This window comes from Canis lupus, chromosome 20 (genome assembly GCF_011100685.1).
Source record: "Canis lupus familiaris isolate Mischka breed German Shepherd chromosome 20, alternate assembly UU_Cfam_GSD_1.0, whole genome shotgun sequence".
Taxonomy (NCBI): domain Eukaryota; kingdom Metazoa; phylum Chordata; class Mammalia; order Carnivora; family Canidae; genus Canis; species Canis lupus.
This window is the reverse complement of record NC_049241.1, coordinates 54,089,200-54,105,347: the sequence shown is the minus strand read 5'-3', so window position 1 is coordinate 54,105,347 and position 16,148 is coordinate 54,089,200. Positions and strand designations below refer to the sequence as shown.

Genomic DNA, 16,148 nt, shown 5'->3' with positions numbered 1-16,148 from the left:
CAGAGATGTCCTGAGTCTTTCTTCGTTTCTGAAATCCACTCCAATTCAGAACAAATACCCAATGGCATACCGAGGAGGTGGGGCTAAAAAAAAAAAAAAAAAAAGAATTGATGTCTCTGATGTGTGATCTCAGGGCACGATTCTCTGTCCAGCCTGGTTTCTGCATCTGTACCATAGGTGGATACGGTGTCTGTTTCACAGATCCCGTGAGCTCCACGAGAGAGTTCATGTAAAATGTTTAGTATAAGGCCAGAATTGAACTTTTGATGTGTTCTATCTGGTATTGCGGAAGCAAGTACCAGATACTGGTATCTGGTTACAGACTTTGTTCTTAACATCTGTGTGGCCTCAGGCAAGTTGACCCCTTCTCCCCACTTGTCTATACCCTGGCCTAAGCCTAGAACTCTCTCTTCTACTGATGAAGCCTAGAACTCTCTCTTCTGATGAAGTTACTGACTTCCTTCTTTAAGATCTGTGTGGCCTCAGGCAAGTCATCTGACCTCTCAGTATTATCTATCGCTGTGTAACAAATGGCCCTAGAGTTAGTGGCATAAGAGAACACACATTTGTCATCTGACAGTTTCTGTGGGGGCCAGGACTCCGGGCACAGCTTATTGGAGTCCTCGATGGCAAGGTCGCTTAGCTGTAGTGAGGTGTCCATCAGGCTGTGGTCTCATCTGTAGGACCAACCGGAGGAGGGGTCTGCTCTGAAGCTCACCATATGGCTGTTGGCAGGACTGGGTTCATTGGGGATTGTTGAACTGAGGGTCTCAGGTCCCTGCTGGCTGCTGGCTGGGCTCGGTTCTTTGCCACGTGGACCTTACTGTCTGTCATGTACTTGCTTCACCACAGCAAGAGGGCTAAGAAGGCCAGAGAGCCCATCGCGTTGGCAGTGACGGTCTTTTGTCACTTCCACTGGGAAGCGGTATCCCAACACCTCTGACCTACCCCATGGGTCAGAAGCCATCACCAGGTCCAGCCCCCAGTCAGTGAGGGGATCACACAAGGGCATGGGAAGGGGAGATGGGCCTCTCGGGAGGCCATCCGAAAAGCCGCCTTCTGTACTTTCTGGGCTTTCATTTTTCTCACTGTAAAATGAGGAAATCAGAACATCTATGGTGCACGTGCTCATTCGTGCAACAAAGAATTACGGAAGGCCTGTGTTGAATCCGGCTGTTCCGAGGCACGTGGTGGCCCAGGTAGACAAGATTCCTGTCCTCGTGAAGCGTACACGCCAGTGGGGACGCAAGAGGACAGACAAAAGAAACACGTGTACAAATAGACAAGATCATTGGAGTTAGCAAGAGGCGCCATCAGAGAAATGAAACAAGAGAGTGGACGGGGAGGGGCTGGGTGCTAATTTGTATTCCCCAGGGCGGGTTGCTCCGAGGAAGTGACATTTGAAGGAACTGAAGCCCGCAGACCAGAAGTGGCCGGTGGTGAGTGAGCACCTCTGGAAAAAAAGTAGCGGAATGGCAGGTACAGTGTTGGCTCAAGCTTGATTTGATTGAGCACCAGAAAGGTCACTGCAGTCTCAGCTTAATGAGCGACGGGGGAGGGTGATAGGGATGTAGTCAGTAGTGGGTGGAGACCAAGGTGAGAGTTTGGGTTTCAGTCTGAGTGTAGGGAGAGCTGTGGGAAGGTTTGAGCCGGGGAGGGACAGGCTCTTATTTGCATATACAGGCTCCTCTCTGGCTGATGTGGAAGGGGGACTGACTTCAGGGTGGCTGGGGTGGTGGCAGGGGGCCAGGGCAGCGATGGGTGGAGGAGGTTTCGGGATGAGGAACAGTGGTGGCTTAGGCCAGGGTATAGACAAGTGGGGAGAAGGGGTCAAATTTGGGACACACTTTGGAGACAGAGACAACTAGACTCAGCAAAAGATAGGAAGAGGGTGCTGGGCACGGGAAACAAAGAATCAAGGCTGACTCCTCGCTTTGGGGTTTGAGCAACTGGATGGTGCCCATTACTGGAGAAGGGGATGTTTGGGGAGTAGAAGGAGTTCTTTTGCTGCCACCTAAGGTTTGTGATGATAAAGGAGCCAAGCTCACTGCCCGGTCATCCCATCTTTCTGCCCCACCAATCAGCACTGTGCTGTGCCTGCCCACTGGGGGGTGCTGGGGTCTGGGGATCCACGCTGTCTTCCCTATACTTCTTCCTCCTGGCTGCGGAGAGGGGACCCAGTCAGGGGTCCAGAAGGCCGGCCTGGGTCTGGTGGCCCAGCAGAGTGTGGTGGAGATAGCTGAGTGGCTCTCAACCTCTCTCCTCCTGCCTTCTCCTCCTGCTGGTTCGCCTTCCTGTGGAATTGCAGAAGTGAAAAATATGAAAAAAAAATTTTTTTCCTAGACTTCTTTCCAGCTCTGGTTCTGGATGCAGATGAGGTTCTAGCAACTTAGAAATGCTCGCAAGATTTGGAAGGCAGAGTGAGTGTGTGCGTGTGTGCCTGTACCTATTTCCAGGTTTTGTGGGTGTCGGGAGGTGTGCTTGGATTCTGTGAATCTGGTGGCAGCCTCTCGATTCTCCACCTTTCTCACGGAGCAGAGGAAGCAGTTCCCTGGTGGCTCAGCTCTGTGATGTTCCAGCCTGTTCGAGGGCTGCTCAGAATGTGGTTTCATAGGCAGCATCCACCACCATCACCTGGGAGCTTGTTAAAAATGCAAAGTCTGGGGGTGCTCGGGTGGCTGAGTTGGGGGAGCACACAACTCTTGATTCTGGGGTGGTGGGTGTGAGCCCTGAGTTGGGTATAGAGATAACTTAAAAATAAATAATTCTTCTTCTTCTTCTTTCTTCTTCTTCTTCTTCTTCTTCTTCTTCTTCTCCTTCTCCTTCTCCTTCTCCTCCTTCTTCTTTCTTTAGATTTTATTTATTTATTCATGAGAGACACCTAGAGAGGGGGAGAGACACAGGCAGAGGGAGAAGCAGGCTCCCTGTGGGGAGCCCGATGTGGGACTTGATCCCAGGACCCTGGGGTCATGACCTGACCCAAAGGCAGACGCTCAACCACTGAGCCACCCAGGTGCCCCCCAAATAAAATATTTTTAAAAATGTGAAGGCTTGGGCCTCACCCCCCCCCCCCCAAACCTACTAAACCAGGAACTCTATGGTAGAATCCAGGAAGCTGTGCTGTAGCCAAGTTTTCCTGGAGATTTTTTTTTTTTTTTACTTATTATTTTTTTAACGTAAGCCCTACATTTAACCTGGGGCTCGAGGTGACGACCCTGACAACCCTGAGCCCAAGGGTCGTGTGTTCTACCCCCTGAGCCAGCCAGGTGCCACTTCTTGGTGAGCCTTTTGCATGCTAAAGTTTAAGAAATAAGCCCACTCCTTCAGTCCCTCCAACAATGCTATAAGCCCCTAAATCCTCCTATTAAATCCTTCTCTGCTGAATATGCCTACCACGGCCCTTACGCTGAACTCTGGCTGATAAAGGGGAATCAGTGTTCTAGACTTATCATGTCAGGGCTTGAGCCCCAGCTCACCACTTAATAGCCAGTGGAGGGATCCCTGGGTGGCGCAGCGGTTTGGCACCTGCCTTTGGCCCAGGGCGCGATCCTGGAGACCCGGGATTGAATCCCACGTTGGGCTCCCGGTGCATGGAGCCTGCTTCTCCCTCTGCCTGTGTCTCTGCCTCTCAATCTCTCTCTCTGTGTGACTATCATAAAAAAAAAAAAAAAAAAAAATAGCCAGTGGACTTTGGGCAAGAGCCTCCGTGTGGCAGGCTGCAATTTCCAAAGCCGGTCACGGCGATAGCTCCCATCCCACATGCCCTTCTGGAATCTCACCTCTACCCTTAAGAGGTGGGGTGTACATCCCATCCCCTTGAACCTGGGTAGTAGACCTTTGTGACCCTGTCGACTAGGAGTCCAGAGGACACTCACACGGTCACTTCTGAAGCTAGCAGAAAAAGGCCTCGCTTTCCTGGGATGGTGGCTCCCGGGGAACCGGGCACCCTGCTGCGAGGATGCCCCAGAACTTGGGGGAGAACCGATGCCCTCCTTCTACCTGCCCCTTCTGAACAAATCCAGGCTCAGAGATGGCAAGTGGCTTACTTAACCCCACACAGATCCTTAGTGGTCTAGCCTGCTCTGTGGGACTCTGAAATCTCTGCCTGGCTCCCCACCGCCCCCAGATCAGAGGCTCCCTCTTCCCCACCCAGTTGCATCCCATAAGGCTCACTTCCTGACCCTCCCACAGGGAGATGAAAAAGGCTCCGGGCAGAAACAGGGCAGGACAATAGTTTATTTATTGCAGGTGAAGCAGAGGGGAGGGGGGTGGGGAGGCCTTTGGCTCACATGCTCAGGGTCTGCTCTCTCGGCAGCACGCAGCCCTCCACCACTGGGGGGGGGGGGAGTGGGCGGGAACCGAGGTTGGGAGAGCAGAGGGGAGGGAGTTGGTGGGGGGGGTGGGAGGAAAGAGGAAGGGGGGTCGGGCGCTCAGGGGAGGGGAGGTGGGGCTGCCAGTGTCAAGGGTGATGCCGGGAGGTGGAGGCTCGGCGGCAAGCTGGGACTCCGGGACTCCGGGGTCTGGGGGCACAGAGGGGTTCGTGGGGGAGGTCAAAGGTGGAGGAGAGGTCGGAGTGGGTTAAAGGTAGGCTTGCCGGGTCACTGGTGAAGCGGGGCTCCCGGGTCAAAGGTCAGCCAGCTCCCCGACCCCCACCCCCAGCGTGAGTGGGAAGCCAGGCTCCTGGGCTCCGGGGAGGAGGGGCGGAGGAGGGGCGGAGGAGGGGAGGAGGGGAGGAGGGGCGGAGGGGCGAGGGCTCCCCGGCCCGGCGCTGGCGCAGCCCTAGGCCACCTCCTCCTCGGCCTCCTCCTCGAACTCGCCCTCCTCGGCCGTGGCGTCCTGGTACTGCTGGTACTCGGACACCAGGTCGTTCATGTTGCTCTCGGCCTCGGTGAACTCCATCTCGTCCATGCCCTCGCCCGTGTACCAGTGCAGGAAGGCCTTGCGCCGGAACATGGCGGTGAACTGCTCCGAGATGCGCTTGAACAGCTCCTGGATGGCCGTGCTGTTGCCGATGAAGGTGGCGGCCATCTTGAGGCCGCGCGGCGGGATGTCGCACACGGCCGTCTTGACGTTGTTGGGGATCCACTCGACGAAGTAGCTGCTGTTCTTGCTCTGCACGCTCAGCATCTGCTCGTCCACCTCCTTCATGGACATGCGGCCGCGGAAGACGGCGGCCACCGTCAGGTAGCGGCCGTGGCGCGGGTCGCACGCGGCCATCATGTTCTTGGCGTCGAACATCTGCTGCGTGAGCTCGGGCACCGTGAGCGCGCGGTACTGCTGGCTGCCGCGGCTGGTGAGCGGCGCGAAGCCCGGCATGAAGAAGTGCAGGCGCGGGAAGGGCACCATGTTCACGGCCAGCTTGCGCAGGTCGGCGTTGAGCTGGCCCGGGAAGCGCAGGCAGGTGGTGACGCCGCTCATGGTGGCCGACACCAGGTGGTTGAGGTCGCCGTAGGTGGGCGTGGTCAGCTTCAGGGTGCGGAAGCAGATGTCGTACAGGGCCTCGTTGTCGATGCAGTAGGTCTCGTCCGTGTTCTCCACCAGCTGGTGCACCGACAGCGTGGCGTTGTAGGGCTCCACCACCGTGTCCGACACCTTGGGCGACGGCACCACGCTGAAGGTGTTCATGATCCTGTCCGGGAACTCCTCGCGGATCTTGCTGATGAGCAGCGTGCCCATGCCCGAGCCCGTGCCGCCGCCCAGCGAGTGCGTCAGCTGGAAGCCCTGCAGGCAGTCGCAGCTCTCGGCCTCCTTCCGCACCACGTCCAGGACCGCGTCCACCAGCTCGGCGCCCTCCGTGTAGTGGCCCTTGGCCCAGTTGTTGCCGGCTCCGGACTGGCCTGCGGAGGGGGGAGGGGGGAGAGGGGAGAGGGGAGGAGAGGAGGAGAGCTCGACCCCAACGCCACCCAGGCCATCCTAGCACTTGAATAAGGACATTTTTTTGTTTTTGAATTTTTATTTATTTATTCAATCAGAGAGAGCGAGAGAGAGGCAGAGACGCAGGCCGAGGGAGCAGCAGGCCCCACGCAGGGAGCCCGACGAGGGACTCGATCCCGGGTCTCCAGGATCACACCCCGGGCTGCAGGCGGCGCTAAACCGCTGCGCGCCACCCGGGCTGCCCCTGTTTTTATTAGTCTCATGGTTAATCCTTCCCTCTGCTTCCACGCCTGCCCCTCTTCAGCCAGCAGCCAGAGGGATTCTGTTAGAACCCGAATGGATTCCTGCCCCACTTTGGCTCAAAACCATCCCACGTTGGCTCAAAACCCAGCTCTGTCTATAACAAGAGCCCACGTCCGTCCCTCAGCCGGCAAGGCCCTGCAGGACCTGCCACTTCCCCTCCCTGCCGTCACCTCCTCTCTCTCTCTCTCTCTCTCTCTCTCTCTCTCTCTCTCTCTCCCCTTCTCGCTCACTCTGCTCCAGCCACAGGGTCCTCCTTGCCGTTCCTCCAACACACCACCCACAGTCCTGCCCCAGGGCCTTTGCACACACATTCCCTCTGGCTGAAATGCTCTTACCCGCAGATACCCACGCGGCTCTCTCCTCCTCCAGTGCTCTGTCACCCTCAGTGAGGGTCTCCCTTACCACCCTATATACAACCGCAACCCCTCCCATTTTTCAGTCCTCTTCCCTGTTTTTTTTTTTTTTTTTTCCTCAAAGTACTGACAAACCTGTGCTGCCCTATTAATCATGTTTATTGCCCGTAATGTCACAGGGAAGTGTGAGCTCCGGGAGGACAAGGATTAGTGTTAGAATATGGGCTGGTATTTTCATGAAAATGTAACATTTCTTCTCATCCCCTCCTCTGACTCCACCCTGGTCTGACTTCATCAACCCTGCGCTGGACTGGTTCCCACCTTCATCTCCACCCTACACCCCAAAGTCTGTTCTCTAAGCCACCAGAGGGCGCCCGTGAGTCAGGCCCTGCCCGCGTCTACCGGCAAGGCTCCGGGGCTCCCACCTCCTTCAAGGTGCAAGCCCAAGTCCCCCCGCAGCCCACAGGGCCCTGAGTGACCTGTCACCTACCTGCACTTGCCTCCTCCCTCTCTCCAGCATGCTCACCCTGCTCTAGCCACACAGGCCTCCTTGTTGTTCCTCCAGCACACCAGGCCTGATGCCGCCCAGGATCTTTACACCTGCTCTTCATTCTGCCTGGGATGCCCTTTCCCCCAGATAGTCACATGGTTGACTCTTCCTTCAGGTCTCTGTGCCAGGTCACAGCCTCAGAGAAAACAGGATGGCCAGGCAATCTGGCTCCTGACTCCACACTTTTACTACTGCCTCCCCTCCCCTCTCTCCTGGAACCCATAGAATTCCGTGGTCCCCATGGAGCCCTCCATGGGAACCCCTCGCACCCTGTGGCCAACATTATTTAGTCCTACCACAGCCGTATCCACACAGGAGGATCATTATCTTGCTGAATCATCCCACAGACCAGAGAGGGGGAGTCGCTTGTCCAAGGTCACACAGCTTGTCTTGTCAATGTCTAGACTTCAGCCTCGACAAACCACCCTGCTCTGAGGAAGAGAGGTGCCCGGGGTGCTGGGGGAGAGGGTGGGGCCTGGGGCCTGAGGCCAAGTGGGGGTGTGCAGCCAGCCTGACCTGGGAGGCACCAGGGAAGGTTTCAGAGAAGGATCTTCACAGAGTGTGCGTGCGCCTCGAATCTGAGGGCCACAAATGTGTCTGTGGTCTTCATGTGCTGTTCCCTCTCTCTTGCACATCTTTCCCCCTTCAGTGTCTGGGTTAGCCTGTGTCCCACTCTTATTTTAGGCTGGAGGTATTAATGATGGCAGTGAAAACCTCAAATGCTTATTTACCTTTTGCTCTCCACTCAGCATTGTTCTAAGTGCTCTGCGCATATTAATGGCTTTCAGCCTCCCATCCTGACAGGTAGGTCTTTTTTATGTATGTATGTATGTATGTATTTATTTATTTATTTATTTATTTTTTCAGGTAGGTCTTTTTGTTTTAAAGATGTGGAGACTGGGGCACAGAGAGATCCAAGAGCCCCTCTTAAGTCACCCAGCTGGCTCAATCGGTGGCTGAATTTTACTTGTTTATCTCCTCTCTTGCCCATCTCCCTCCACTGGGAAGTTGGCTCCGGTAGGGTAGAGAGTTTTGTCTGCTTTGTTCATCTGGGGGTAACAGCAGGACCTGGTATGCGGTAGGTGCTCAATAAGTTATTTGTTGGATGCATGAAATGGCAGAGCTGGCATTTTCACCCAGGCAGCCTGGCTCCAGTCCATACTGTTAAATTAAAATGCCACCTCCTCCAGGAAGCCTTCTGTACACCCTCCCCCATATCAGATGCCTGTCCTGGGCTCCCGCAGTGACCTGTGTGTCACGCGTCACAGCCTGACTGCCCTGTCGGCCTGCCCCACTGGGCCGTGGGGCCCTGCGATTAGCACTGACGTCTCCCATGCTATGTGAAGAATTTCCACTAAGTATTTGGAAGTGAAAGGAACAGGGGGGCTTCCCATGCCTAGAACTCACCAAACACAAAGTTGTCAGGCCGGAAGATCTGGCCGAAGGGCCCGGAGCGAACAGAGTCCATGGTGCCAGGCTCCAGGTCCACCAGCACCGGCTCTGGGAACATAATTTCCTCCTGCAGGGAAGCAGATGGAGGGCAGCTGGGGTGGCGGAGTGCCGGGCACCAGCATCCTGTCCCCTCCCAGCCTCCCCACCCACCACCCCCGCAGGTGCCCCCTGAGCCCTACCTGTGGCCTCGTTGTAGTATACGTTGATTCTCTCCAGCTGCAGATCACTGTCCCCGTGGTATGTGCCCGTGGGGTCGATGCCATGCTCATCACTGATCACCTCCCAAAACTAGAGGGATGGTGGTGGTGAGGAGAGAGGGAGGGGAAGCAGGCGGCTTGGCCTGTCCCTGCCTCTCTGGGCCCACGAACCTCCAACCACCTCCCTAGCTGCCACCTGTCCCCCCTGGCAAGGTGAAGAGGGGACCCAGAGGCCTCGTGGGGAGGCAGGGATGAGGCAGCAAGAAGGGAGAGGTGGGGGCGGGGAGGAGCGGAGTCACCACCTCAGCCCAGCCTGCTGGTGTCAGCTCGCCCAGGCTGCAGCCGCGGGGAGGGGCAGGGTCTCTTTGTGCGCGTGGAGAGGACAGCGGCCAGCTGTGAAGCCAGCTGTGGCCAGCGCACAGAAGGCCCCACCCCCACCGCCCTCTTTGTTCCCAGCCTGGCCCTGCCCCCGCCCCCCGCGGTCCCCGGGGGTGCCGGCCTCCCGGGGACCCCAGCCCTGCGGGAAGCCCCCGGTGGGGGGCTCTGCGGGGCTCGTGGCCCGGCCCCCGCGCACCTTGGCTCCGATCTGGTTGCCGCACTGGCCGGCCTGCAGGTGCACGATCTCCCGCATGGCGGTGGCGCTGGGGGCGGCGGCGGCGGCGGCGCGGATGCTGGGAGCTGGGAGCTGGGAGCTGGGAGCTGGGAGCTGGGAGCTGCGGGGCGCCCGGCGGGCGAGGCTGCGGCGGCGGCGGCGGCGGAGCTCGGTCCCTGCGCCCCCGGGGCGCCTCTATATGAGCGGGCGGGGCCCGCGTCACCGCCGGTCACCGGGCCGCTCCGCCCCCTGGTCCCGCCCCGGGACGGAGGGATGTCCCTCCCCCGCGGCCCCCAGGCCTCCGCGGGCACCGGCTGGGGCGCGCCAGGGCCCCGTGCGCCCCCACCGCGGCCCCCAAGCCCCGCCGCACCTCGTCTCCCCCCGCGCGGAGAGCGGCCTCCCCCCCATCCTCCTCCCGCCCGGCCGGCCCTGCCTCAGTTTCTCAACCGTCGCCGGCCGGCCCGTTCCGCTTCGGTCTTGTTTGCCAGAACCCTTGCGTCTACCGTGAGGACTCCCGGGGGGCGGGGGGGGGGGCGAGCTGGGGGGGCTCCCGAGCTGCTGCGGTCCGTCTGCAGGGCAGGGCGGGGGTCGGTCCCTGGAGGGTTGGTCTTGAAGCTGCATTCTAAATAACACCAAGATTTTTCTTGCACGTTTGGCTGCGGATGCTTGTGGGAGCTGATGGGTGTTGTAAGCAACGGTGCGCTGCCCCTGGACACCTCCCTTGGGCCTTGGGTCCTCCGTGGCAGGTGGGGTCAGCTCCAGCCTTGCCTGCGGTTGAACATCAAGGAGTAAGACTCCTAGCTGGGTTCCTCTTGGGGTGGACACTGAGCCCCTGGGGGCTGCCTTGCCTCCCCGCCACCCACAGGCGCCTCTCTGCTCCCCTGTTGTCATCCATTACAAGCCCTCCCCTACCTTTGCATTTCTTGTTAGCTCTGTGACCTTGCACAGGCCACTTTGTGTTTGGCTGAATTTCCTTATCAGCAAGATGAAGCAGTCAAGAATGCTCGCACCCTAGGGCCACTGGGAGGGTCCGATGAGATGGCTCAGTTAACAACTAGCCGGCCCTAGATTTCTCTGCACAGAGTAAACAGTAAATTGTAGCTATTGGTATTACAGTCATTATCAGGGGCTGGACCAGAGACTTCCCTGCTGACCCTCAAGTGAAGGCCAGACCTCCTGGGGCCCTCCCAGAGAGCCTCCTCCTCTGCCTCCTCCACATTCCTGTGGTTTCCAGCTATTGGGAGGGTGGGGGCGGGCTTAGTTAGGTTGGTTGTGTGGTTGGGATCTCAGGCTGGCCCCTGGCTTCTGGTTTTGACCCGGTGGTTCTCAACGGGGAGTGATTCTGGCCTCCCAGGGGACACTTGGCAATGTCATGCCCGGATAGGGTGTGTGTGTGCTGCTGGCATCTAGTGGGTGAATGTTGCCAAACATTCTACAGGCCACAGGACAATCCCTCCGTGGCCCCAAGAATGATACGGCACCAAATGGCAGTAGTGCTGAGGTCTGGGAAACCTTGTGAATTGGGAAAAAAAGATAATTAGACTCTCTAGCCCACACTAATAGATTTCTGATGGGTTAGACAGCTGTTATTTATTTGTTGGGAATTTTTTTTTTTAGATTTTATTTATTTATTCATAAGACACAGAGAGAGAGAGAGAGGCAGAGACACAGGCAGAGGGAGAAGCAGGCTCCATGCACTGGGAACCCGATGTGGGACTCGATCCTGGGTCTCCAGGATCACGCCCTGAGCCAACAGCGGCGCTAAACCGCTGAGCCACCCGGATTGCCCTAGACAGCTGTTATATGGTATAAACCAGGATGGCCCCCAGTGTCTGTGAGTCACTTCCTCTTATCTGTCCCACTCAGATGTGTATTTAAACATGTGCACCATCCTTGGACTGTAGTAGGTCAGATGGTTACGAGGACAGTGTGTCTTGGGGGCTCAGTGGGATCCTGTAACCCAGGGGTCTCAGCTGGGAGGGGGGTGACGTGCCCTCCAGGGGATGCTTCACAATGTCTGGAGACATTTCTGTTTGTTACAACCTGGGGTGCCACTGGCACCTAGTGGGTGGAGCCCAGCTCAACACCATACAACACAAAGACTTCTCTAAACCCCAAATGTCAATAAGGCCAAAGTGGAGAAACCCTAATTTAGACTTTTGAGGTTATGATCCAATGTGTTGTTAACAAAACGATCCCTGAGACATGCAGGTTCACTGGCCCATTTTAATATGTGTCAAAATTCATAAACTCCATGTCGGCATTTCTTAATTTTTTTTAACATATCAAGTGTCATAAAAAAAATATATATATATATATACAAATGGAAGTGGCCTTGTTGGGAGGGACTGATGTGGGGCTCAGCCCCAGAAAGATGCAGTTTCCTATGTCGCCCCACCAGGGGAGGGAAGATCTAGGTTATGGATTGAGCCCCAGAGAGCAGGCCTTCCTGGATTAGCTCACCTGGGAAGGGACAATCTCTAGAGACTATGGGCCCTATTGTGCCCTCTGCCTCCCTCTGCATCAGGGCATCCCTTGGGTTTCCTAGAGGTCTTCAGGAGAGCAGAAGGAGGGCAGGGGTGGGGAGAGTATGGAGAGCAGGGGTGGCCTCTTAGTACCTGGAACTGCTGGACCTGGCAATGCCAGAGAGGTAATGAGGCCAGAGATATAGAAAGCCTGCAAGGGTGAAGGGATGAGGGGGCTGGGGTGGGCTGATGTCATCTGTACCCCAAGGCTGCCCCTCCCCACTCTGGTCTCTCTCAGGCTTCCTTCCCAGGAGGTAAAAAGTGCCGGGTGTACCATGGTTTCCAAGCCAGCAGACCCTCCCAAGCAGGTGGCATGGCATCACCTACCACCCAGAAAGCCCTCAAGGCTCCCTGTGGGCATCTGGAGGCCAGATCACCCGGGTGATGCCAAGAGTCCCAGGATCTGGATAGAGCCAGTGAATAGAGTCCAGGACAAGAAAAGGGGCTGGATGGTGGGCCTTTAAGAACCAGGTTTTCAGGCTCCAGGTGCCGGCCTGCCCACAGAGCTGGGCAGCATCTCGAAGCCCCAGGAGCGGGTCTGCAGAGGGACTCCACTCTGGGGCTGCATTTTTGCATCCAACTGCCTGTCTGCCCCCGGGCAGCCATGGTGTGAGGCATGACTATCTTGCCAGTTTTTTTTTTTTTTTTTTAAAGACTTTATTTATTCATGATAATTACACAGAGAGAGACAGAGAGGCAGAGACACAGGTAGAGGGAGAAGCAGGCTCCACGCAGGGAGCCCGACGTGGGATTCGATCCTGGGTCTCCAGGATCGTGCCCCGGGCCAAAGGCAGGCGCCAAACCGCTGCGCCACCCAGGGATCCCAATCTTGCCAGTTTTGTACGGACATGGATTTCTGATCGGCTCTGGCCCCCCGAAACCATCACTCTAGGAGAGCCCTGCTATTAACTGCACGCTAGTGTTGGGAGAAATGTAGGACGCTGGAGAGAGGGTTTCCCATACAGTCGGGTGTGACCCTGTGGGGAGCCTCCTGCTGTGGCCCAGTCCTCCCACCCTCTTGTTCACATCACATCACCAACTGAACCAGGTTGGCTTGGTCAGGGAGCCCTCAAAGAGCAGAGACAGGCCTCCCGGTTTTGAAATGGAAAACAGAAAACAAAACAAAAACAATCCCATTTTATTTTTATTTTATTTTATTTTATTTTATTTTATTTTATTTTTATTTTATTTTTTAACAATCCTATTTTAAAATGTCAGGTTAGGGACGCTGGGGTGGCTCAGTGGTTGAGCATCTGCCTTTGGCTCAGGGTGTGATCCCCCCGGGTCCTGGGATCGAGTCCCATATCGGGCTCCCTGCTTCTCCCTCTGCCTATGTCTCTGCCTCTCTCTCTGTGTCTCTCACGAATGAATAAATAAAATATTTTGAAAAAACCCACGCCGCCAGGTTAATTTACTTCCTTGGAAGGAGCAGGAACAACAGGGAAGTGGCTGGTGGGGATTTCAGGGAGACGTTGGGCATCAGCACTCGGGCGAGGTGGAGAATTGGTGGAGACCCAGAACATTCTGCGCACTAAACTGACCACCCTTTCTGAGGTCTGCAAAACCGGGAAAGGCCAGCCTTCTAGTCGTGTTGACCTGTGCGCCGTGTGGGGCCCACCCTGCCACCCCACCTGTGAACCTCGAGGCATTGCCGAAGACATGCACCCCAACCCCCAGTCCACCTGGGGCGGGGATGGAGTCTGTCTTGCCTACTATGAATGAGAGCAGTTTAACCCAGACCCCGTTCAAAGTGCTTCGAGCGTGTCAGCTCCTTTATGTTTGATGAGCTCATGGAAACGTAACCCTAGGGGGGCAGGTGCGGTTTGCCTGCCTATTTTACAGGTGAGGAAACAGAGGCCCCAGGAGGTTGAGTATCTCACACACAGTTGAGGCCGGGAATCCAGTTCCAAAGCCCCTGATCTTTTATTGCTACAGGAGGTGGTAGTTTGCTACTTGATCTTTAAAAAAAAAGAAAAAAAAATAAGGGCTGGCAGTTGAATGGCTGTCTTTCAGGAGCGAGATGTTGCGGTGTGAGCCGTGTGACTGTGACGTGCTCCTTGGCCTGGCCTCTGTTTGTGTCATTATGTCTGCCTACCACGTTGCCCGAGTGCTCTGGGCTGACACCCATGTGTGCGATCTGATGCCACCACCCAAGGGCTTGCTTGGTCCCCTGGGCCCGTAGGTCATTGACTCCTTTCCAGAAGCTCCCTCCTCCCCTGCCCCTCCTGTCACGTCAACCCCCCCAGACCTGAGAGCTCCACCTCCGCTGGGTCTGATTTCCCTTCCCCCTGCCCCTGGCAGAGTCCAGCTGCCCGCAGGAACCCAGCCTGGCACGGGCCCTCTCCAGCTGCAGAGTGGGGGAGAGAGAGAGTTCTGGAAGTTGCTGTTCCAGAGCAGGGATGCTGAATGAGCCTTAAGAGGAGATAGGCCCTCCCCCCATTCTTGCCCTCCCAACGCCAGGGGCCCACACAAGCTCTGTGCCTGGCACCGCTGGCACCCAGCGTGCGGGAGGGGGTGGGGAGACAACAGAGCATTCTCTGGCCTTGCCCGGAGTGTGGCCTGCCTCCCTCTAACACTCGCCACCAGATACACCGTGGAGTCCATCCCGACAGAGGCGTGCTCAGGACACAAGGATTTTCTGGGAGGTGGGCGGGGGAGGGAGACATACGGGTTGACATCAGATGGGGCTGGGGTGTAGTGGGGGTGCTTCCTGGCTTCCCCTTGTTGCCCGCCCACTTATCTGGCACCGAGGACATCTTCGGGGTGCCTGGTGCAGGTGTTGTTGGTGATGTAGCTGCTCTTGTAGCTGAAGGAAGCCGTGTTGGGCAGGAAGTGGGGCCTTAAGTGACCCTTAAGTGGGTCATCTAGGCGATGGTGGTCAGACCCGCAGGCCATGCCACCGAATAGGAAGGTGCCAGATGCCTGGAGACCATGGCCATAGGGGTGCTGCTCAGGAAGGCTGGCGAGCTCAGTTGCAGGTCCTGGACCCAGAGCATCTGTCCCAGGCTGATCTGTGAGCCACACTAGAAGGGGGGAAAGGCTCACCACCGGGGCGGGAGGGCAGGGGTGCAACAGGAGTGGGAACTCCCCAACCCTTTGTCTCCCCACTTCACGTGGGGAGAAGGGCAGGGCAGAAGGGCAGGGCTCAGGCAGAAGGGCAGGGCTTCTCATTTCGTCACCCACACAAAAATGGGCCACCTTACCCACCCCTGGGCCTGAAACAGGTAGGATTTCCTATTTCACCAAGGCAAGGGCGGGGGGACACCCCTCTACTGTTATGTCAGAGGGGCAGGAGTCCCGCATCCAAGACAGAGCAGAACCTGCTGCTGCATCAGGAGAAATGCACAGACTTTCTCCCAAATGCCTGAGAATGGTGGGCCTCCCCTGTGCTTCCTTTCCTTCTATGCTTAAGACAGAGAGGCAGGCGTCCCTGCTGTGTCGACAGAGGGGGAGCCTTGCCTCTTTCTCGAGGAAAGTTCTATGCCACAGAGCAGCGAGACTTTCCATATCATTAGGAAAAGAGTTGGTAGCTCTTCCTGCCTTCGATTGATGCTTTGCCAGAAAAAGGGGTGCAGTTCGCCCATGGCATGTCACCACTGCACGGGGGAACAGTGGCCAGCCCCTCACCTTGAAGAGGGAGATTAAAAAGCTCATGATGATGAATACTGAGTCCTTGAGGACGCAGTGGGCCACCCCGGGGGGGATCTGACAGGGGTGTCACTGCAAGAGAAGCCCTGGATGTTGGGTACTCACAAACCACTCCCGCTCAGCGCACTGGGGACGCTGACTCCCAGGGGTGGAGAAGACCCCACTTATGGACAGGTGGCCTGAGGCCTACTCTCCTGAGGCCTTCTGGCTGGTCTGTCCTCCCTGCTTCTCCACAGCCTGGATGTGGTGGGAGGAGGGGGACGGCTGTGTACGGAAGACGGTCTGGACACTAGGCCGGAGGAGGACAGAGCCCCAGGGACCCATGCGTGGGTGGGGTCCTGTGCGGGACGTGGGTTAGGGTTCCGAATAATGAGGGCACAAGGCTGGGAGGGCTCACTTGCTGTATGCATTTGCATCCTGACGTACGGATCTACGTGCGTATGTGTATTATGTGTCTTTGCATCTGTGAAGATGCGTGTGCGCTCATGGACATCTGTGTCACCTGCTACATGACTACGTCTCTGTGGATGTATGTTTCCTGGTGTATGTGTATTTCTGTGTAGCTGTTGGTCTGGCTGTGAATCCTCTTTTGTGTCTTTCTTGGTGCATGCGAGTCTCTGTCTTTGCCTGTACGGGGCCATGTGTTTTGGAGGT

General features: G+C 56.8%; 1 protein-coding gene across 1 annotated transcript; it reads right to left on the bottom strand.

The window, feature by feature from the left end:
* Positions 1-4,214: 4,214 nt before the first annotated feature.
* TUBB4A (tubulin beta 4A class IVa) lies at positions 4,215-9,467 on the bottom strand. Its single transcript, XM_038567541.1, is given in 5 exon segments — positions 4,215-5,837; positions 8,488-8,575; positions 8,577-8,599; positions 8,712-8,820; positions 9,304-9,467. Coding segments are annotated over 5 exon segments (1,335 nt in total). The 5' UTR covers positions 9,361-9,467; the 3' UTR covers positions 4,215-4,779.
* Positions 9,468-16,148: the final 6,681 nt, after the last annotated feature.